Below are 21892 nucleotides of genomic sequence, written 5' to 3'. Positions count from 1 at the left end.
GGCAAACCCCAAGTTCTCCGTGACGACACAAGGTGGGGGGTGCCAGATGCCGGCAGCAAGGGGCACCCACGGCCGCCACCCCCATCCCCACCCCCACAGCCGGGTTACTGGGACCGGGGCGGCCCCGAGGAGCCCCGAGCGAGGCAGGCGGGCGGGCTCGCAGAGACCCTCACTCCCGTGGGGTGCTTCAGGGGTGCGGACGGGCGGGGGGGCCCTGCGGACGGGCGGGGTGGGGGCCCTTCCCCTCCCCCTCCCCGTGCCCAGGACTGCTGCCCCTCCCCCGCCCCGTCCCCGTCCCCGCGGAACTACGAGTCCCGGCATGCCCCGGGGCGGCGCGGGCCTCGGGGCGCGTGCGCGGCGGGCGGCCGTTGGCTGGGGCGGCGGCTGCGCGGTGGCGGCGCGGTGAGGTCTGCGGGCGCTGGCAAATCGGGCCCAGGATGTAGAGCTGGCGGCGGCTGACGGCGCGTCTGACGCGGAGCTGGGTGGGGTAGAGAGTAGGGGGCGGTAGTCGGGGGTGGTGGGAGAAGGAGGAGGCGGCGGCGAATCACTTATAAATGGCGCCGAAGCAGGACCCGAAGCCCAAATTCCAGGAGGGTGAGTCGGGGCCCCCGGGGAGAGGCGGCGGGGGCGCGGGGCCGGGGCGCGGGGCCGGGGGCGCGGGGCCGGGGGCGGCGGGGGCCGACGCGGGCCGCGGCCGGGGGCGCGCAGCGCTTGGCGCGGAGGGCGCATTGCGGCGGGGGCGGCGGGGGCGGCGGCGGGCGCGGGCGGGGAGGCCGGGGAGGCCGGGGCGGCGGGGCGGCGGGGCAGCGGGCGCGGGGGCCGCCCATTGTGGGGAGGCGGCGGGCGCGGCATGGCGGCGGCGGGGCGCTGATGTGGCGGGGGGAGGGGCGGCGGCGGGGCAGGCCCGCGGGGGAGGGGCGGGGCGGGGCAGCCCGGGGGCGGCGGGCGCGGCGGGGGGCCCGGGGGCGGCGGGGGGGCGGGGGGAGTGGGGCCCCCGCGCGGGAGCGGAGCGCTGCTGCGAAATGGCCGCGGCGAGGCGAGGCGAGGCGAGGCGGGGCGGCCGCGCCATCATGGCGGCCCGCGCGGGCTGCGCAGCGCCCCCTCCCGGCGAACACGCGGGGCTTTGTGCGCGCGGGGCCGCGGCGGCGCGGGTGGGCGGGGTGCCCCCTGCGCCTGCCCGCCCCGGCCCGCCCCGGCCCGCCCCGGCCCGCCCGCTAGGACCCCGCGCGCCGGAGGGGGCGCCCTGCCTCCCTCCCTCCGCGGGGAGGGCTCCCGCCCGGGCGTGCAGCGCTGCAACTCGGCGTCCAGCGCGGTTGGGACTCGTTTGGTTTTGTAAAATTTATTATTATTATTTTTTAAGATTTTGTTTATTTATTCACGAGACACAGAGAGAGGCAGAGACACAGGCAGAGGGAGAAGCAGGCTCCCTGCGGGGAACCCAGGGTGGAACTCGATTCCAGCGCCCTGCAGCCATCCCTGAGCTGAAGGCAGACGCTCCGCCACTGAGCCAGCCAGGCGCCCCGGGCGTTAGGGTTCCGGTGACGGATCTGCCCGCCCCACCCTACCACCCCCCGCAGCAGCCCCCGCAGGATATTTGCATCTCCAGCCCTGCGGTGTGCGAGATGCATGCGGTGTGGACGCCCCTGACCCGAGGTCGCGGTGGTTGGCCGGAGCTTCCGGAACGTCCGCACTGCGGTTGGAGTGTTCAGACGCAGTTTTGTCTCTGGCTGGCCGTGTGGTTGCTGTGTGGACGGAACCGTCCTGGGCGGGGCCCCGAGGTACTCCCTGCTGGGTGGTAGTGGAGGAGGGCCACTGCCTGGGCTCAGCCCTGCCGGCTTTCCCCGGGAAAGTGCTCCACCAGGGGTGGGGGGGGGCCGCTGCAGAGCCACGTGCTGCGCTGACCCCTGCAGACCCTGTCCAGGGCCATCGCTTCCGCGGGGTTCCCCTCTCTGGTCTCCTCTAAGTGGTTGTTTGTAGGACAGGTTCAGAGAGCAGGAATGCCTTGCCGGTGGGCACAGAGTTAGTTGTTGGGGCACCGCAGGACTGATTGGTCAGAAACTTTCTGCTTATGGTTGCTGTAAACTCGGAAGTTTTTCATGAGGGTTCAGCACGTTGTAGGTAAGCAGCGTTTGGATGCAGTGACACATCTGTCTGTATGGGACTCCATCCTCCTTTTGAAATTATGATACAGCACAGAGTAAACTGTTGGCGTTTAGCCTGCTGTCAGGGAGGACCTTTTTGCCTTGTCAGGAATTCACCGGTGGTAGTAGCTTCTGAGCATTTCCAGTGCACACAGGCCAGTGGGTGGAGGGGGCCTGGAGTCTCATGGACCTTGATGGAAGAGCACCGGACAGAATTACCTTTGTTCCAGGATACCGGAAGGATCAAGAGTGGGCAAAGGCTTTACAAGCTGTATCTGATATGCTAGTGTGCTCTTTCCCCCCATTACAGGTTTTTCTCCACGTACATGAAAACTAGGCCGTAGGTGTTTATTACCCTGGCTCCTATGCCTCCTGTTCACTGTGTATTCGTCAAGACAATAGGAGGGTCAGGTTGCCAGAATGGAGGTCAGAAGGGCCTCAGTCTCAGGATAGTAGACTTTTGCAGCAGCCAAAAAGGAATAAAGCCATTTTCAGGGTGTCTTTATTCTTTTTTCTTTTTAACAGGTTCCATGCCCCACGTTGGGCTCCTGACACAGGGCTTGATCTCACCCCCCTAAGATCACGACCTGAGCTGAGATCAGGATTTGGATGCTTCACTGACTGAGCCGCCCAGGCCTCCTTAAGGATGTTTCTAAACTGTGCCTGGAGAGTGAAGTTAGGAGACACAAGTCTTGTTTGTTAGCGTTGGACCTTCCTTACATCCCCAGGGTCTCGTCCTTGCCCCTGGTATTCAGTGATGGCTCCAGCCCAGCTCCCCCCTGGGCTCTGGACTTGTATACCCAACTGCTTCCTAGACGGCTCCATTTTGGGTGTGCTGGATCCACTCTTCAACAGTCCAAAACTGGTCCCCCCCTCCCTCATTTCCTGTTCTGGTTAATGCTTCCACAGTCTGGAAGTCTTTAAATTACCACTTTTGCATAGTCGTTCTTCACGTGTCCCTGCTTTTGGTTCAGACCTATTTCTGATTTCACCGTGGACTGCTTATTTGTAGTCTCCACTTGAAGCTCTGCATAGGCCCAGGAACCTCTGCACGAGAATTAACATGGAGAACTTTGATCAAAGTAAAGTTCCTGGGGCTGCTCAGAAGGGTCTCATACAGGTCCCTGATGTAGCTTGAAAATCTGCAGTTTTAAAAAAAAACTCCTGAGATTCTTGATCATATTTGGGAATCCTCACAGGATAAAGTCCAGACTTCATAATGTGGGACTCCGTGATCTGTGTAGCTTTGATTTCTACTTTCATATGTTTATCCTGTGTTCCAGTGATAGTGAACTATTTATACTTAAATGGTAGGTAGCCTAATAGTGTCTCCTTGTCATGTTTCTATGCTTTTGTACTGGTTGCTTTCCTTGCATAGGGCTCACCTGCAGGCAGCCTGCTTCCCCCTATGCCTATGTCTCTGCCTCTCTCTCTCAGGAGTAAATAAATAAAATCTTAAAAAAAAAAACAAACAATAAATTGGTGAAAACCTTATTGCCCTATAGTTTTAAGAGTTGAGCTGGAGGTGCCTGGGTAGGTTAAGCATCTGACTTTGGCTCAAGTCATGATCTCAGGCTCCTTGCTCAGCAGGGAGTCTCCTCCTTTCTCTTCCCCTCTTCCTCTTCCAATGTACACTACTCTCTCAAAATCTTTAAGAAAAATGTTGAGCTAGTAGGTCATTTTTAACGATTTTAGAGCTGAAAGAGCTGTTTGTGGTGGAGTACTTTTGTTACCTTTAGGTCTGATGAAATCCAAGGGGACTGAAAATAACGTGCAAGAAAATCCATTTCTATAGTAATTGAAAGTGATCTTCAGGTACTGCCAGGAATTCACTGCCTGATTGTCTGATGAGCCAAGTTGGCTTCCACATCTTAATCCCTTACATTTAGTTACTCTTGCAAGTCTTAATTGTAGGTTTGACGTAGAGTATGATTTCCGAAAGTTAGAATTCTTATTTTAGTTGGCCAGTAAAAGGTTTGGAAGGAGAAGATAATAGGGAGATTATAGGGTTCTAAATATGGAAATATTTTAGGGGCCCCTGGGTGACTCAGTTGGTTAAGCATCTCACTCTTGATTTTGACTCAGATCATGATCTTGGGGTCCTGCTGTGGAGCCCGGCATCAGGCTCTGTGCTCAGTCAGCATGGAGTCTGCTTGAGGATTCTCTCTTTGCCCCTCCCCTCTGGTGGCCCATACCCATGAGTTCTCTCTCTCCCAACTAATTTTAAAAAATCAGAAAATATTTTAAAAATTGTGTTCTTCAGATATTGAAAAATCCAAATCCTGCCAAAAGGTTGATACAGTGGATTTTATTGGTTTATCAGGTGTTAGATGATTTGATGATCTACATAGATTGACATTCTACTCATTTTTTTTTTTCTGTTTACAATGTGTATGAAGGTGATTTTTTGTTGTAAGGTACTATTGAAGTTTGACCTGTACATAGCCATACTCTGCCAGTGTTTCAAGGAATACATGGGAACACATGGTGACCCTCCCACGTGACCCTTAGGTATGAAGAGAAATTAAAATTAACCTGGCTTTTTTTTTACTCTTACAGGTGAGCGAGTGCTGTGCTTTCATGGGCCTCTTCTTTATGAAGCAAAGGTATGAAATCTGTTTTCCTTTGAGAAGTTAGCTGGAATGACTGCGGTCAGATGACTTTTGAGCATCAGATTTCAGTGGTTGGTAGGAAGAGAGTTAGTTGCCTTGTTCAGATTGGTAGTCCATAGAGTCCGAATGGGTCAGGTACAGTATTGCCACCTTGTCTTTTACCTTGTGACCTGCTGATGGCCCAGCAGCTGGAGGGAGCATTTGAGGGGAAAGGTAAAAGCCTGGTTGTTTGTGGAGCAAGTGCATTGTGTACTTAGTGACTTGTGAGAAAATACTGCCAGTCAGTTTTGGGTGTAAATGATGCTGAGTGAGCTCTAAACGAACATGGCTGTGTTAAAGATAAACGTGAACATTAAAAATTTGATGACTTTGAACTTGTTGGTTTGTCTGTCAGAGTTTGAACCCCAGGGGCTTCCTTTCCTCTGTATCAGTGCTGTGGTCCCGCAGTCAGAACTGATTTTACATTTAGCCGGAGGTAAATGAGATGATGTGTTCCCAAGTAAAACAGATTTCTAAAAGTATATTGTTTCTGCTTTCAGTGCAAATATGTTGTGTGACTGTTTTTAACACATAATTTTTAAAAACAGTGTATAAAATAATAAAGCATTTAGTTAAATACAATTTGTACAGCATTTTTGGTATTTATACGTTTGAAAATGGTCTTAATCTTGAAGTGCCCATGTGACCAAATGATAACTGTTTTTACGACTTCTCAGTTGTTTCAAATACGTAGATGTGTGTTTTTAAAGTTCTAAAATGGCTGAATTTGGATTCATGGAGAATCTGGTAACTTTATGTTTTAATGATGTCATACCAGCACTTTGTAAGTTGTGAATTCTATCAATCGTCTATATCTCTGAATGTTACTTTGTTGTGTCACCTCCACTAACCTGGCAGGTTTTTTCCCTCAGGCAGCAGAAACTCCAGGGAATGATTTTTAAATGGCTGTTGGGATGGCTTAAACTATCATGGTTCTCTTGGTTTACTCAAGATAGACTTAATCCAGAACGAGTAGTGATTGCTTGTAATAGTTAATGACTTCCTCATAATTCATTCTAATTTGGCTTCTTTTAAGAACATAAAATGTTTTTCATCTGTCACTTGGCTAGTTGCTGATATTCTGCAGCAGAAACAGTTGATTGCCTTCCATAGGTAAATGACACTTTTTAATAATTTGCTATAAATAATTTTCTTTAGCTAAGTTTGTTTTTGAAATACATAATGGCTTCTGGTTGGTAGACTTTGAGAAAGTGCAAACACGGCTTTAATTAGTTGTTCTTGGAGCGCTGAGCCCATTGATTTAAACGTCAGGGTGACCTCTTAGGGGGTTTTCAGCTTTGCTAGACTGGATCCAACAGATGGTGACTCTGAGCATCTTTATGACTGTTGAGTGTGAGGAGCCCAGAGCTTGAACTCCTGCCTCTGTGAGAGTCGCATTTTGTTGTGCTCGATTTGGCCATCAGTCTGAAGGGAGTGTCTCTGAAAGATCGCATACTTGAAAAGCACACGTGATGGTTGTCTTTTTCAAAACATATTTCTGAGTGAACTTTTTCTTTTTTATTTCAGTGTGTAAAGGTTGCCATAAAGGACAAACAAGTGAAATACTTTATACATTACAGTGGTTGGAATAAAAAGTGAGTATTAGTATTAGATCTTTAAGAGCAATGTTTTATTTCTAACAAGGTAGCTTGTGTCCTGTGTGTCATGGTTTTAACCTAATATATTTATCAAAGCAAGGGTATTGCATTTGTAGTATGAATAAAGTAATAGAAACGAGGGTACACAGCCATTTCATTTTGAATTCTTTGGATTATATCTGTTCTAGTAGAATGTCTAATAATTGTTAGGCATCCCACTATTTTTTGGTTTTGGTACATTTTAGTACAGCTTGAGTTTTTTGCCTCAGCACAAATTCATTTACTATATGTTATTGCAAACAGTTATACTCAGAGCTAGTTGGATTTTCCTGCCTAGAAAAGGAAAAGGGATAAGGTTGCCTGATTAGGAAGTAATGATCAACTTTTATATTCTGAGCTTTGGTAACAAATTAGGCAGAGAGTGATTTCATATGGTTCACTTTTTAGAATATTAATACAGATACAGAAATTTAATTACACAACCTAATGTTTCACCTTGAAGAGTTATTAGACTTTTTTTTTTTTCTTTTTTTAAGGAGTGGTGTACTGATCTGTTACTGGGAGTGGACAGTGGTCATAGATTGAACACATTCTAGAATATCTAGCCCGTGGAGCTCTTGTTCAGTGATGAGTCTTTCTCTTTGGGACCCCAAATATCACACACAATAATGGACTCCTTTTTTGGTGCTTAAAGTTGAAGAGCCTGTAATTTTTACTATGAGAGGTTTTAAATGACTTTATTAGTGATGTTTTGTCTTTCAGAGATTGCTAGAAAGTAGTTCTTCAGGGGTCGTTTTCTAGCAGCTTAAAAGGCTTTGTGTCACCTGTGCCCTGTGCATGGTCTCCCATCTGGTTTGATGAGCACTGTTGGTATGCAAGGAGGTATTCTTTGGGACTTTGGTCTTGTTTCAGGTGACACAACCCAGTTTGATTTTTTTTTTTTTTTTTTTTTTTAAGAAAAGTTTTCACAAAATGCTTTTAGCTAAGAAGAAATACCAGACCCTTCACTTTACTTCCATTAGTATAGTTGTAGAAAGGTGGAAATCTAAGATGTGTAAAAGCACATTTCTGACAACTTGTAATTTTTCCCCCCATTTAATGATTAAACTATTTCTAATAATGACAGCATTTTAAATAGAGAAATTGGGAAAGTAATGGAGAAAACTATCCTTTTGTAGAAGTAAACTCATTGTAAATGTGATTTCAGTAGGAGTGCTAAATTACTTCTCATGGCTCCTGGTGTATATTGTAGATTTCCCTATTGAGAAAATGTTTAAACTGTATTTCAGTCTTGTTTTTTACATATACTCTGTCAATATTGGGTAAAGTTGAGAACATTACAGTAAGAATCTCCCATTTTCTACAGGTCATAGACTATCTCATTTGTGTGCATATCACGTGTAGGAAACTTAAAGTCCATCTAGGAAATAAAAAAAAAACTTACATTCATGGCATAGCTTTGTTCCCCTCTCCATGTACACTTGTAAATAATTATTTTAGCATTTCATTGTTATAGCTGTGAATACAGTTTCTGTGCTTAACTCTTTTACGTACAGTATACGACTAAATGTATAGCTTAAAGACTTGGGTTTTGAGTGACATTTGTAGCTTATAAAAAATTGTGAAAGTGCCAAATGCTTGTATTTCCTGATTTTGTGGCTTCAAAATAATGTTTTTCCCTTTTTAGAGTTCAGTAACAAAAGTAAATGAAAAGCTGCATAGATTTGTTTTCAGCTAAGTTTATATGCTAATTCCTTGAAAAAATAATTTAAAAATGGCACTAAACATTGGAGATCTTTAGCATCTTTGTAGATGTGTTGAGAATATTAATGAACAAAGATGTATTTTTCATAGGTGATTAGGAATGTAGATCAATATATGTAATTTTGGAAAATTTGATCTTAGTGAGTTTTTAGAGTTACCTTTAAATAAGCCCATTTTAAAATGAGGAGTTACTCAAATGCCCAGCAAGCGTGTTACGTTTATGTTTAGTACTGTGTAAGCAGTGCCACGGGCCAGTGTTATGTGGGAATTAGTGACAAGCTTCCTTTGAAAATTCTGAACTTTTTTATGCTTGTGACCTGTGAAAATTTCTGAACATCTGGCCTTGAGTTGTTACTACCTTCAGTGATATTCCTCAGAGCAAAAGGTGTTATTTTATTTTCCTGTGGTTCAGCAAGGATTTTCAGCTTCTGACACATAAAGGAAAGTCTGGAATTGATTTGGTTTTTATTTATTTTTAAACTTGTTATTTAAATTTTTTTTTTTTTTTTTAAACTAAATGCTGTGCTCAGTGTGGGGCTTGAACTCATGACCCGGAGACCAATAAGAGTTGTGTGCTCTACTAACTGAGCCTGCCAGGTGCCCCTTGATTTGGTTTTTAGATTGAGGTACTTATTTAGATGCATCTTCTCTCAGAATGGAAAGGGATTTGCAGGACTTAAAATGGAACTTCATGGTAAATAAAAATTTGCCATCTCTTAATTTAGAATGGGAATAGTTCTAAGTAGATGTATAAATAAAAGTAAGATTCTCACTTTGAAAATGGTTTGTAGGATACTTTTAGAAAGTCATACAACGAAAGCCCAATTTCCAAATTGGAGTTTTTTTTTTAACTTTAATAAATATGTAAATATTTTCAAAAGCACAGTAGATAATATATTTCTAAAGTTTCAAAAACCTTACTGGAACTTGTTGACACAGACAATTAAATATTCCATTTGTAAATAAATCTTAATAAAGCTTAAGCTAAATTCTGCACCTAGTGACTGAGATTACTTTGTACTATGCTGTCTGTATCAGAAGTGCTGTGAGGCCCAGGCGCTCTGAACAAACTTTGAAGACACGTGAGGATATTGTAGCCCTTTTTCCTGTTCCTGAAGGAGCTCCCTCAGTACACCACCCCCTCCTGACCTCTAGGTAAATGCATGTTTTCAAGTTTTCTCTAGGAAATCATATTGAGGATTGCTTTTTCATTATTTATTCTCCTTTTGGCTATCTTATGTAAGAGGTCAGAGGTGGGAAATCATTAAATGAAAGATTTTGTTTTGAGGCTACATCTGTGTCACTAAAGGAGCTCCCTCGGCAGGAGAAAAGAATCACTTTGCATGAATAGTTAAGCCTTCCCTAAGAAATATTTTGTTTTTGTTTTCCCCTTTGGGGAGAAAACCACATCAGAAATCTGGAAGGAGCTTTTCTACATGCCAGGATGCTTAAGCAACTAGATATTTTTCAAGAGTGGTTGGTTCTACCTCCTGATGTTCAGAAAGCCATCTCTGGATATGTCTTGGAAGTTAGTACATTCCTTCGTCGTGAGTGAGTGAAGGTTGAGGACTGTGTAGTCTGATAAACTATGATAATGGTTTGATCTACAGTCTTAGCAGAATAGGTCTGGATGGTATTTGAGTGTGATCAACTTAATCACGTTTCTGACCTACCTTTAGTGTCTATGTGTCAGACTCGCAACTATTGTGTATATATATTATTGAATTCTTAGAATAATTCTGTCAGGGTAAGTACCGTTACCCCCATTTTACAGGTGATGAAAATAAGACACAACTAGTTCTGTCTGTAACTTTGCTGTTATATTACAATATTATTAGCTTTTGATGGACTCTTTCATTGTTTTGGAAATTAAAATTCTTTAAGATCTCTTTATCCTGTAAAGGTAGTTGCTTAGAGACTCTTAAGTGTCATGCTCTTAAGTCATTTGAGTAATCTGCTTTTGGAATCTGGCAGATTTAGAATGCTGCTTTTGATATGAAATGTTTACTTCCTTTACAGAACAGATTTTCATTGGGTTTTCATTTTAGTTGAGAATGGATTTGTAGTCCTAGCTAGTTAAATTTTGTCAGAGAAATCCAAAGTCTTACCTCTTGGATCTCTAAAAAGTAATTGGTGGACAGAATCTAAATAGTAGTAAAAAATAATTTTGAATGATAATTTAACTTCTCTTTTTCAGTTGGGATGAATGGGTTCCAGAAAGCAGAGTACTCAAGTATGTGGACACCAATCTGCAGAAACAGCGAGAACTTCAAAAAGCCAATCAGTAAGTTTTGCAGCACGAGTATGAGAAATGAGAAATGTCTATAAATTAATTTTGAGAAATGGAAAAGTAGAAATCATGTTGGCTGCCTGCCTAAAAAATGATTCTTGGTACCTGTCAGCTGCTGTGTGTTGGGGCTTTAACTTCAAGCAATCAGAGAAGCCTTTTCTAGAAAAGAGGAGTTGTTAGCATACCGTCATTTCTTGAGTCCGTCCATAGAGTTAGGTAGAAAATAGCAGGATGTTGTTGGAATTCCTGTAGTTGCAAACTCACTGTGATCTTACTTCCTGATTCTATTATACTTGGAAAGGGACATGGGACGTCAGTTTGAATATAAATCTCAAATGGAATCAAGGTGGCATGATTTACTTTTCCACATACTCATTTAATGACAACTTTATTGAAATTATTTTTGAAGGGAGCAATATGCAGAGGGGAAGATGAGAGGGGCTGCCCCAGGAAAGAAGACATCTGGTCTGCAACAGAAAAATGTTGAAGTGTAAGAAGCTCTCTTTGTTTTAATTTTGCATATCGTTTTATACGTGAAATTCAAACTCAGTACTCATTATCATGTTTTAGGATTTATTGAAAATGGAAATTGGAACATTTTTGACTTGAAAAATGCCAATGAGAATCGCATTCTCAAATGTTGGGTTGTTGAAAATAGGTGATAATTAAATATTCCTTAATTTCCCTTAGGTTTTTGTACCACCCTGCCCCCTTTTTATTATGGTGAAATATATGTAACTTAAGATTTACCACTTAACTCCTTTTTAAGTGTATAATTCAGTGGCATTGAGTATTTTCACAACCCTTACTTTTTAAGATGTATTTGTGCACGTATGTTTTTTAGAGTATTATCAGTTGACTACAAGTCCGGTAAGGTATTTTTTGGGTAGATTTGGTTCTCCTCTAGCACTAAAAATAAATACTAGTTTAATTCTCTTGAAACCCATGGTAAGAATGTGTGAGACGTTAAAGTTTCAAATTACCTATCCACCCCATGGGAGGAAACATTTCTTGTTAACTCTTAAGATTTAGAATATCTTGGTAAAAAAAAAAACAAAACTGTGTGGAAGTCATACACATATGACAAAAACTTTAATCAAAAGATCATTTTATTTCTTGTGATTTGATTATTCTCCTTTAAAAACAGGTAGTTTAATGAGAGGTTGTATTCTTGTCAAAGGATCAAAAGTGACAGTGCTCTAAAATATGATTTATCAAAGAGAAGTTTTTCCTTAGAATTATATCATATTGCTTTACAGTTAGCGGTCTGACTTTACTACCTAAATGTGAGATGTTAGTCATGAAGGTAATTAGACATTTTGAAGGTTGAGGTGATAATTGATGGCCAGGGAGTGGGTGTGCCACTGAGGGTGGCCTGTAGCTTTCATTAATAGACAGTAACAAATGATGCAGTTTTTTGGAAAACTGCCATGTGGTAGTATTCATTAGGATTTTAATAGCAAGTGAGTCTTAAAAGTCAGCAGCTTTCTCATACGGGAGAATATGATGGATTTATATCAATAAAATAATACATATTTTTTAAAGATTTTATTTATTCATGAGAGAGACAGGCAGAGGGAGAAGCAGGCTTCATGCAGGGAGCCTGATGTGGGACTTGATCCTGGAACTCCAGGATCACACCCTGAGTGGAAGGCAGATGCTTAACCGCTGAGCCACCCAGGCATTCCAGCACAATAATATTTTTGATATGTTAATCCTTTATCATGTTAAAAGTTGGTGTAGAAAATTAGTCTACATAGTAGTAGACTTAAAAACTTAGTATTTGAGGGATCCCTGGGTGGCGCAGCGGTTTGGTGCCTGCCTTTGCCCCAGGGCACGATCCTGGAGACCGGGGATCGAGTCCCACATCGGGCTCCCAGTGCATGGAGCCTGCTTCTCCCTCTGCCTGTGTCTCTGCCTCTCTCTCTCTCTCTCTCTGTGTGACTATCATAAAAAAAAAAAAAAAAAAAAAAACTTAGTATTTGAATATAAAGCATACATATAAAAAATGGTTCAGTAATTACATGAAATAAAGTTTTATTTATTTATTATTATTTTTTAAAGTTTTTATTTATTCATGAGAGACAGAGGCAGAGACACAGGCAGAGGGGGAAGCAGGCTCCATGCAGGGAGCCTGATGTGGGACTCAATCCCAGATCTCCCGGATCAGGCCCTGGGCTGAAGGCAGCACTCACCTGCTGAGCCACCCGGTCGTCCCTAAAGTAAAGCTTTAAACTCAATTTTCCCTTCCTTGGAGAATTGGGACCTCTTCACATTTATGGACTCCTGGGTCCTTTTGAGGGCTTCTAGGTGTTTTGGGTTTTCTGTGTCATCAGGTAGGATAAAGGTATATTCTAGGATCACCTGGTAAATTTTGTGCCCCAAGACCTGGAACTTCCTTTTTCTCTAAGAGCCTTTATTAGTAGGAAAGATGACATTTTATTGAGCTCATTATCTGGGTGGTTAGAGAAGACCTCACATAATTTTTAGCATTGCTTTTCCCTAGTAGAATAGCAGGTATATTTTAAAGTATATGGAAATAATGAGTAATTAAACCTGACAATATTTTTCCCCCATTTCTTTCATTTTGATTTGAGTTTTGATACAATTTTTAATGTTTGGTTTTATCCTACTTGATCTTTAGGGTTTAGTAATTGTTCTTTTTCTGAATATGCATAGAGAAGTAAAGTAAACTTTCTCTTTGTTAACATCTTGGTCCTTAAGCTTTTTTCCCTAAACTAATAGTGAATACACGTGACGTTTGTTAGTACTTTGGCTTCAAAAGGTTGTGCTTTGGTTCATTGTTTAGTGGAATGGCTTTTCTTAAGAGTGACTTAGGACTTCTCTTATTTAAATTGAAATCTAACAGCTAATATTTTGACTATATACTTGGTCATAGGGCTTAGAGAAAGAAACAGCACTAGCAGTTTATTGTAGGAAATTTTTGCAATTTGAGAAAGCTTGCTTTTTAATTAACTATAAGCAAGAAGGTTGAAGCGAGAATGTTCGTGATTCTTTGCTGCTGTGATTCATTTAAGTATAGTTTATAGATTATAGAATTAGGGCCCATTGTCAGTGTTTTTCCTTTAGTTTTGTCGTATAGAATAAGTGGGTAAGGAATGCCTGTCAGAGCTCTAGGTTTCTCTTAGCCACCACCTGTTCCTTTTTTTTAAAAGATTTTATTTATTCATGAGAGACAGAGAGGCACAGACACAGGCAGAGGGAGAAAGAAGCAGGCTCCATGCAGGGAGCCCGACATGGGACGTGATCCTGGGTCTCCAGGATCACACCCCGGGCCGAAGGCGGCGCTAAACTGCTGAACCACCCAGGCTACCCGCCACCACCTGTTCTTGATGTGTATAAGTAAAGATTTATGGTTTAATCTGACCCAGAAATAACTCTCCAACAAATACTTGTGCTCCAGAAGTTTAAACTTTGAGAAGCAGGAAAAAACTCGTACTTTTAGATGGCCAGATTTTTTTTTTTTTTTTAATTATTCATGAGAGACATAGAGCCAGTGACATAGGCAGAGGGAGAAACAGGCTCCATGCGGGGAGCCTGATGTGGGACTCAGTCCCGGGACTCCAGGATCACACTCTGAGCCGAAGGCAGAAGCTTAACCGCTGAGCCACCCAGGCATCCCAGATTTTTGTATTTATAACCAAACACAAATTAATTTGAATTGCAAAATGAACCCCATGCTCTAAATTAAATTAGGTCAGTACAATTAATAACATTTATAAATGTTTTTTAAAGTAGTAGAAAAGTCTACATAATCCATTGTTCTGGTTCAGTCCCACCAGATGTAGGCCATAATTGTGGGCTTCAAATGGATTTCCTTGTGTTCTATAAATAGTTGTGTGTGAAATTAAAATTAATAATTTACTGTTTGCTAGTTTGTAAATAGACATGAGTTAAGTTGCTGTTAGAAATGTGGTGACCAAGAGTAAGGAGACATTAACTTTGTTCTATGTAGGGGAAGAAAAGAGTATTAGGTGTTGAGAAGGAGGGAGTGTCCAGTTGAGAGTAGTTTAGGGAAACTGGCCAGTGAGAGTGGCATGTGCCCTGCACCCTACTTTCTGAGCTTTCTGATACTGAGTTAATTGAGGAACTTTATTTTGGTGGAACTAATAATGTAATCTTATAAACCATATAACTTACATGCTGTGAACTTGTAAATTAGTAATATCCTAGAACTCTCCCAACATGGTGGTTTTAGTTTATTTTTGTATTATATGGAGGGAGGTGTGAATTTAACCATCTATTGATGAAAATTCTTATCTAAGCAGGAAACTATTTGCAGCTGAGTCTTACCATCTAAGGCAGTATTTCTGTATGAACTTAACCATTGTAAAGGGGAATTCACAGAGGCAGCTTTAGTAGCAACAATCACTTATTTTTCTTCCTCTTTTTTTCCCATCCCCTTTTAGGAAAACCAAAAAGAACAAACAGAAAAGTAAGTATATTAACTTTGTTAAAATTATTTACTTTTATTGCATTTTCATTTTGAAATTAGTGTTAAATGTTAAAACTTGAAAACTTTTTAGAATAGGCAGATTATGTTGGTCATCTCAAAGATGAGTCACAACAACATTCTATAGAGTCCATCCAGTTCATAGTATCGTACGTAGGTAGTAGAGACCCAACTCTGACATTCTTTTTACCATGGAGAGACCTATGTCACAGTTAGTCTTTATAATTGAGAAGAACATATTTTGGGGCAACCCGGGTGGCTCAGCAGTTTAGTGCCACCTTGAGCCCAGGGTGTGATTCTGAAGACCTGGGATCGAGTTCTGCATCGGGCTCCATGCATGAAGCCTGCTTCTCCTTCTGCCTGTGTGTCTGTGCCTTTCTCTCTTTCTCTCTGTCTCTAATGAATAAATAAATAAAAATCTTAAAAAAAAACAACAACATAGTTTGTAATAAATATCAGATGATAATATTGGTAAATGTTACCTGCTGCTATAAAGTTATATTTTTGGTAAGACTAAGATTCTTTGCTTATAGATGCAGGCAACTCCTGTATAATGGGAACATGAAAAGAGGAGGGGGTATCATGGGACTGTTTTCCTCACAAATTTCTCTTGTATTAAGCTGAAAATCTCCTCTTTGTCCTGAATCTGTGCAGCGCCTGGAAACGGAGATGGTGGTAGCACCAGTGAGACCCCTCCACCTCCTCGCAAGAAAAGGGCCCGTGTGGATCCCACTGTTGAGAATGTGAGTGGTTCCTCGGCATATTAGTATCTGTAGTCTGTGCAATCAAACAGAACTTGAGTCTTGAGAACATTGTTAGCCAAATTAACTACTGAAATAAAAATACTCCTATTTTTGGATAAAGGATGTTTTAAAAATACATCTTTATTTCACTTGTAGCTCTGAATATGTCCCTGTTATTTCTTCCCTAGATCATCATCAAATACTTGTTTGCAAGCTCTGTTGATGTACAAGACTAAATATATTTCATTGATGTTTCACTGTATAGACTTAACAATTCATATTAAACAGTTTAGTATGTCCGCAGATGACTTAATAAACCCGTAAAAAATGACACAAAAGTTTTATCTGTGCATGCATGGGAGTTTAGAATTTCTTTAAGTGAAAAATGTCTTATTTCTAAAGTTTGGAATTTGGAAGTAGAGTTTTTATTTAATTTTAATATAAGTGAAGCCGAGATTAGGAAACTGGTATGCTTAGAGTGGTATGTTTTGAAAACAGGCACTTTTGGGCAGTTAGTGAAGACTTCATTAGGAGTCAGTACATTTGATTTTAGATGTTAAGTAATTTCATGGTAGTCGTGTTTGGAACAGTCCTTGGTATCCAGCGATAAATATGAAAATACCAGGTTAAAATGCACCTAGTCTGAGTGCTCGTTTACAAAGAAAAGAAAATGTGATGATAAATTTGTGCCTTCACACAAAAAGGCATCAAATAGACGAATTCTCTGTGAAGACAAGATTCTTTGCTCCCAGCAGTTTAGCTATAGGGGTTTTTCATTTCGGAATTGTTGAATGCCAACTCTGGCAGTCCATCTGAGTACTTGGTGCCTCTAGAGATTGAGAAAATCCCTGGATTGTAGTTGCTGTCTGAAAAGATAGGGTTTCAGTGCCAAAATCTTTTCTGTCCAGGAGGAAACCTTCATGAACAGAGTTGAAGTGAAAGTGAAGATTCCTGAGGAGCTAAAACCATGGCTTGTTGATGATTGGGACTTAATTACCCGACAAAAACAGGTACTTTGAAAGCTACATAGATTGTCATCTAGAAATGTTTTTGCTAGTGTGAAAAAGAATTTTAAGGAAAAATCTATATGGACTTGAATACTGAAGGAGTATGAGTGGTGAGTGGTTTTTTTTTTTTTTTTTTTGGATGAGTGCTATTTTAATTCAGAGACTGAATAGTGTGATCGCCAGAAGGCATGACTTGGAAAGGAATACAAGTACGGCTATAAAGTCTCGTGAGTTTATACTGAGAAAAAGGTTGAGAGAACTCAATTTTGGAGGTTGCTAGGATAGGAAATCCTTCTGAAAACCAATAAAGACAAGCATGTGTTTCCTGTTCTGGTGTTACTGAAAATGAGATATCCTTCCATAATTTTGGGACTAGTGAGATGTGATGAGAAGCACACAATACTTCCTGTAAGGTCTTCTGAATCTGTTCCAGTTCCTGTGTCTAATTACTAGTGTAGAGAACATGGCATTGTGAGGTACACGGGGGACATCGCAAGGGTTCCGTCGTCAAATCCAGATAGATGAGCCAAGTCTTAAAACAGGTGGCACGGGCAGGAAGGGGGTGGGTGTGGAGTGTGACTGGTTGGGGCTCATGAGACTTCAGACCTCAGTCATAGACAACATGTGGACCTCATTTGTTCTGGGGCCCAACTCCTGGTGTCAAACCTTGGCCTTACCAGTTAGGATTCGGACAAGTGACTTGGCCTCTCCATGTTTTAATCCCTACCTCACTCCTGATGTGAGGATGAAGAGCAGTTTTAGGAATGCTTCGAACAGGGTCTGGCACATGATGCACGTGTAGTACGTAATGTCCATGTCAGGAGCCAACCACTTCTTTGTGGTGCATTCCATAGATTGTGAGTAGTATGAACGTATGTCCAGTAGGTTGCTCATCTTCAGAGCTGTGCTGTCCAATATGGCAGCTGCTAGTCACACTTGGCTACTTAGTTGAAATTATTAAAAATTATTAGTTTCTCCGCTACATTAGCCTTGTTGTAAATAAATGCTAAACAGTGCCATTTTCTATTTCATAACTGTTAGGTGGTCTTTTATTGCATAGAAGCTTTTCCAATGTAATTTTCCTTTAAAAATAAATAAAAGTACTGGAATTGAAGTGTATTTTTGTTTTCATAGCTCTTTTATCTTCCTGCCAAGAAGAATGTGGATTCCATCCTAGAGGATTATGCAAATTACAAGAAATCTCGAGGAAACACAGATAATAAGTAAGAATATATAAATCTTGAAAGTATACACAAAAGATTTTTCTATTAAGTATTATTAGTTCCAAATAAATCCTCTGAAATGTCCACTTTCTCTAAAAAAAATAATGCCATCAGAAACCAGCAAAATAAAATTTCATTGATTCAACGTGAAGTTTGGCCTCCAAACTTACTATTTAAAGCACCAGACAGTAAATATTGTATATGAAATTGAAGTTATTATGTATAAGTGTGTATAACCACAATACACAATTGTTTGAAGATGTTTTTAAAAACCATTCTTAGCCTCAGGGCTAAAGCTTGCTTTACTTTTGGAATTGATTTTTCTTGTTCTTTTGTTTAGAGCTCTTAAAAATCTGTTCAGTAAAAGTTCTTTGTCATAAGTTCGATCTTCAGTTCAAATCTCTCACTCTTACGTTAGTTGAATTAATCTCTATTTCTCAATTCTTTTCAGTGACCTGCTTTGAAATAAAGATTTTTGTCTCTCTGTCAGGGAGTATGCTGTTAATGAGGTTGTGGCTGGAATAAAGGAATACTTCAATGTGATGTTGGGCACTCAGCTACTCTACAAATTTGAGAGACCACAGTATGCAGAGATCCTTGCAGATCACCCGGATGCACCCATGTCCCAGGTGTATGGGGCACCACATCTACTGAGATTATTTGGTAATAACCTCTTTATGAAAAAATGTACTTTTTATCCTTTGGGGTTTTTTTTTTTTTTTTTTAAGATTTTATTTATTCACGAGAGACACAGTTGCAGAGATACAGGCAGAGGGAGAAGCAGGCTCCCTGTAGGGAGCCCAGTGCCCGATGCTGACTTGATCCCAGGATCTTGGGATCATGCCCTGAGCCAAAGGCAGACCTCAACCACTGAACCACCCAGGCATCCCTATCCTTTGGATTTTTAATTATTTTATCTTTCCTAGTTGGCATCAAGGGGTAACAGAAAATAACATAGAATATTCCATTTCAGTATTCACTTTTTATCTAAAATACTAAATATCAAATCTGTTTAAAAGTGAGGAGTTTCTAAAATCTGTATTTTAAAGGAGTCAGCAATTTCATCTCCCATGATGACCATAGCGCTTATAGAGCTATCTTGAATGTAACTTGGACTACATTGTTTTGTTTACACAGTACGAATTGGAGCAATGTTGGCTTATACTCCGCTGGATGAGAAGAGCCTTGCTTTATTGCTCAATTATCTTCATGATTTCCTAAAGTAAGTTTACTGGTATGCTTGAAATTAAAAACATGAATTAGTACAGTGTAGTGGAAGTCCCTCTGATACATTGGCAGTGTGGACCAGAACAGAGCAGTGAGGGGTGCCAGAGTTGAGGCTGTTAATGGGGCAGCATACGTGCAAGTGGTGAATGCCACAAACTGCTGGAGTGGTGTCTGATGGAACCAACTAGCCAGTCTTTTGGAAGGATCCATGCTTACTGTCACAGATCAAAATTCTAGACTGAATCAAAAGTTTAAGTTTAAAATTGAAACTATTAAGATAATGATGAGAAAATGGTAATATTTTCATGATCTTTAGAGTGAGAATGGTTTTTCTAAATACTCAAATTGTAGAGGAAATAGTCGACCATGTAAAAGATTTAAAATTCTGTGATAATAGTAACAAAGAAGAAGAGTTTTGATCAAGATGAGCAAAGCGATGACAACCAGTACTCTGGGATCCCACAGGGGTGGCAGTACCGTGGGCTCCTGAAAGTGGGGGGTTCCCATGGTCCGAGGATCTCAGTCCCGTTGGCCAAGATTAAACAGACTGCAGAAATGGAGAAGGAGGGCAGTTGTGTCTGCCCGCTTTTTGGAGGGTGTTCTGGCAATGCGTTTTGGAAGTTCCAGTGTGCTTCCGTTGGACCAGACTGTTATTCCTCTGGGAACTGACCCCGTAGAAAAGTTGAGGTGCATAAAGATTTCCAAATACATGAAAATGTAAGATTTATGTGTATGTAGATAGTAATGCAGAATTGTCAACACCCAAGCTGCCATTAGAGGGTGTAGGTGTAAACACATTGATGAGGAAGCTGTCCGTGTTGTGGTGTTGAAACAGCCGCGTTGCAGGAAAGCTAGGTGTGGTTGGAGTCCCCTCATTGACAGAGAAACATTTGTACTCTTGGGAAAAGATTAGAAAATTGTGGATCATACTGACGGGTGGGTTAGTTCTTGGGCACAATTGTGGGAGGGAAGGTTGGAGTGGTTAGTTTCTATTTCATATATTTCTGTATTTGAATTTTCTTAAAGTGACACCATGTATTTTATAATCTCAACATTGCAACACATGCCTGGGTATCTACACGGCTTTATAGTGCTTGCTTTGTCTTTATAGTTCTTGCTCTGCCAGTGATCCTCTCTGCCCGATTTCTTTATGAAAATGTTCTACTGCTTGAGGGCTTCAGTTCAGAACCCTTGGATTTTTTTTTTTTAATTTTTATTTATTTATGATAGTCACACAGAGAGAGAGGCAGAGACACAGGCAGAGGGAGAAGCAGGCTCCATGCACCGGGAGCCGGACGTGGGATCTGATCCCGGGTCTCCAGGATTGCGCCCTGGGCCAAAGGCAGGCGCCAAACCGCTGCGCCACCCAGGGATCCCTGGACCCTTGGATTTTTATGGTGTTTGTCAGTTTCTGAATCTGTTTCATGCAGAGTTTCTAAGAGCTAAAGAAAACACCAGATACTCCTTTAGGATGCAACCTTTGCTTTGTAAAGATAGTCTAAGCTCTCGCACTGGTGTTCTGAAAACACCTGTTTTTTTACCGTTCTGAAATTGGGAGCAACTCTGGACCTACTCTGGACCTCCTCCTTCCTTGATGCATGTTGTCTGGTGGGTATAGCCCAGTGTATCTGAATTGTAACCACAGGGTTTTACCTCGAAATCTTTAGTGTATCTTGCAAGAAACTGCAGCTTTTGTGCCTTGATTTAGTTCGAAGTAGGATTCTCTTTCATCTTTGTAATGACTAATACTTTATTTTTAGATACCTGGCAAAGAATTCGGCAACCTTGTTTAGTGCCAGCGATTATGAAGTGGCTCCTCCTGAGTACCACCGGAAGGCCGTGTGAGGCGAGGCGCAGACCCTCGCTTCGTTTGGATCTCTGTAAACACATTTTTGTTTAGTCCTTCTCTTGTACAAATGATGTACTTTGAAAATGTTAGTGTATAACAGAGTTGATGTTTGTTTTCTGTTTGATCTTAAACAGAGAAAATAAAAGGGGTTACAGCTCCTTTTTTCTTTCCTTTTTTTTTTTTTTTTTTTTTTTTCATTTCAAAGTTGCTACCAGTGTATTCAGTGACGGACAACGGAGAGACATACTGTAGATGGTTCTATTGCCTAGTCGACAAAGCTGCTTTGAATGCTGGTGGTTCTATTCCTTTGACACTACGCACTTTTATAATATGTGTTAATGCTCTATGACAAATGCTCTGATTCCTAGTGCCAAAGGTTCAATTCAGTGTATATAACTGAACACGCTCATCCGTTTGTGCTTTTTTTTTTTTTTTTTTTATGGTGCTTAAAGAGTCCATCCTTTGCAGGCCATCCATGTTGTTCCTTAGGCATTTTATCTTTGCTCAGATTGTTGAAGAATGGTGGCTTGTTTCATGGTTTTTGTATTTGTGTCTAATGCACGTTTTAACATGATAGACGCAATGCATTGTGTAGCTACAGTTTTCTGGAAAAGTCGATCTTTTAGGAATTGTTTTTCAGATCTTCAATAAATTTTTTCTTTAAATTTCAAAGAGCAGTGTGCTTGTGTGGATGCATTCTGAAACCTTTGTACACTGTGTATTCCTTTCATATCTAGACTGATTTTTCAGGTAGGTGTTTAATTTTTTTGTTTAGCCATATTTATGGAAGGAGGTGGTTGGCTCAGTATTGAGCCAGAGAACCGTTGGCAGTTTGCTGTTGAGTTGTGGCTAGCAGTCCATTTTGGGCAGTAATGAAATTTTTACCTGCTTGACACTAGCTTTCTAACTATTGTTGTAACATGTT

The 21892-nt window shown here is 41.6% G+C and overlaps 1 protein-coding gene across 2 annotated transcripts; it reads left to right on the top strand.

Annotated features, from left to right (window-relative positions):
* Positions 1-413: 413 nt before the first annotated feature.
* Positions 414-21639, top strand: MORF4L1 (mortality factor 4 like 1). Of its 2 annotated transcripts, XM_041753260.1 has the most exons (13): positions 414-594; positions 4701-4747; positions 6320-6387; positions 9193-9309; positions 10352-10438; positions 10854-10934; positions 14875-14900; positions 15573-15661; positions 16570-16671; positions 17803-17891; positions 18382-18554; positions 19029-19113; positions 20879-21639. In XM_041753260.1, the coding sequence occupies exons 1-13, from the start codon at positions 555-557 to the stop codon at positions 20961-20963; spliced, it is 1089 nt and encodes a 362-aa protein (XP_041609194.1). In that variant the 5' UTR covers positions 414-554; the 3' UTR covers positions 20964-21639. The 2 variants fall into 2 exon arrangements, with proteins under 2 accessions (XP_041609194.1, XP_041609195.1); XM_041753261.1 differs by lacking the exon at positions 9193-9309 and having other exon boundaries at positions 421-594.
* The last annotated feature ends 253 nt before the right edge of the window (positions 21640-21892 follow it).

Source organism: Vulpes lagopus, chromosome 4, assembly GCF_018345385.1.
Source record: "Vulpes lagopus strain Blue_001 chromosome 4, ASM1834538v1, whole genome shotgun sequence".
NCBI lineage: Eukaryota > Metazoa > Chordata > Mammalia > Carnivora > Canidae > Vulpes > Vulpes lagopus.
Note: the sequence above shows the minus strand (reverse complement) of the source record. Positions and strands in the feature narration are given on the sequence as shown.

Excerpts from the sequence above, each read along its gene's own strand:
- MORF4L1 (XM_041753260.1), top strand. The coding sequence starts at position 555 with ATGGCGCCGAAGCAGGACCCGAAGCCCAAATTCCAGGAGG. Across the intron at positions 14,901-15,572 it reads CAAAAAGAACAAACAGAAAA|CGCCTGGAAACGGAGATGGT; the intron begins GTAAGTATATTA and ends GAATCTGTGCAG. Across the intron at positions 15,662-16,569 it reads TGGATCCCACTGTTGAGAAT|GAGGAAACCTTCATGAACAG; the intron begins GTGAGTGGTTCC and ends TTTTCTGTCCAG.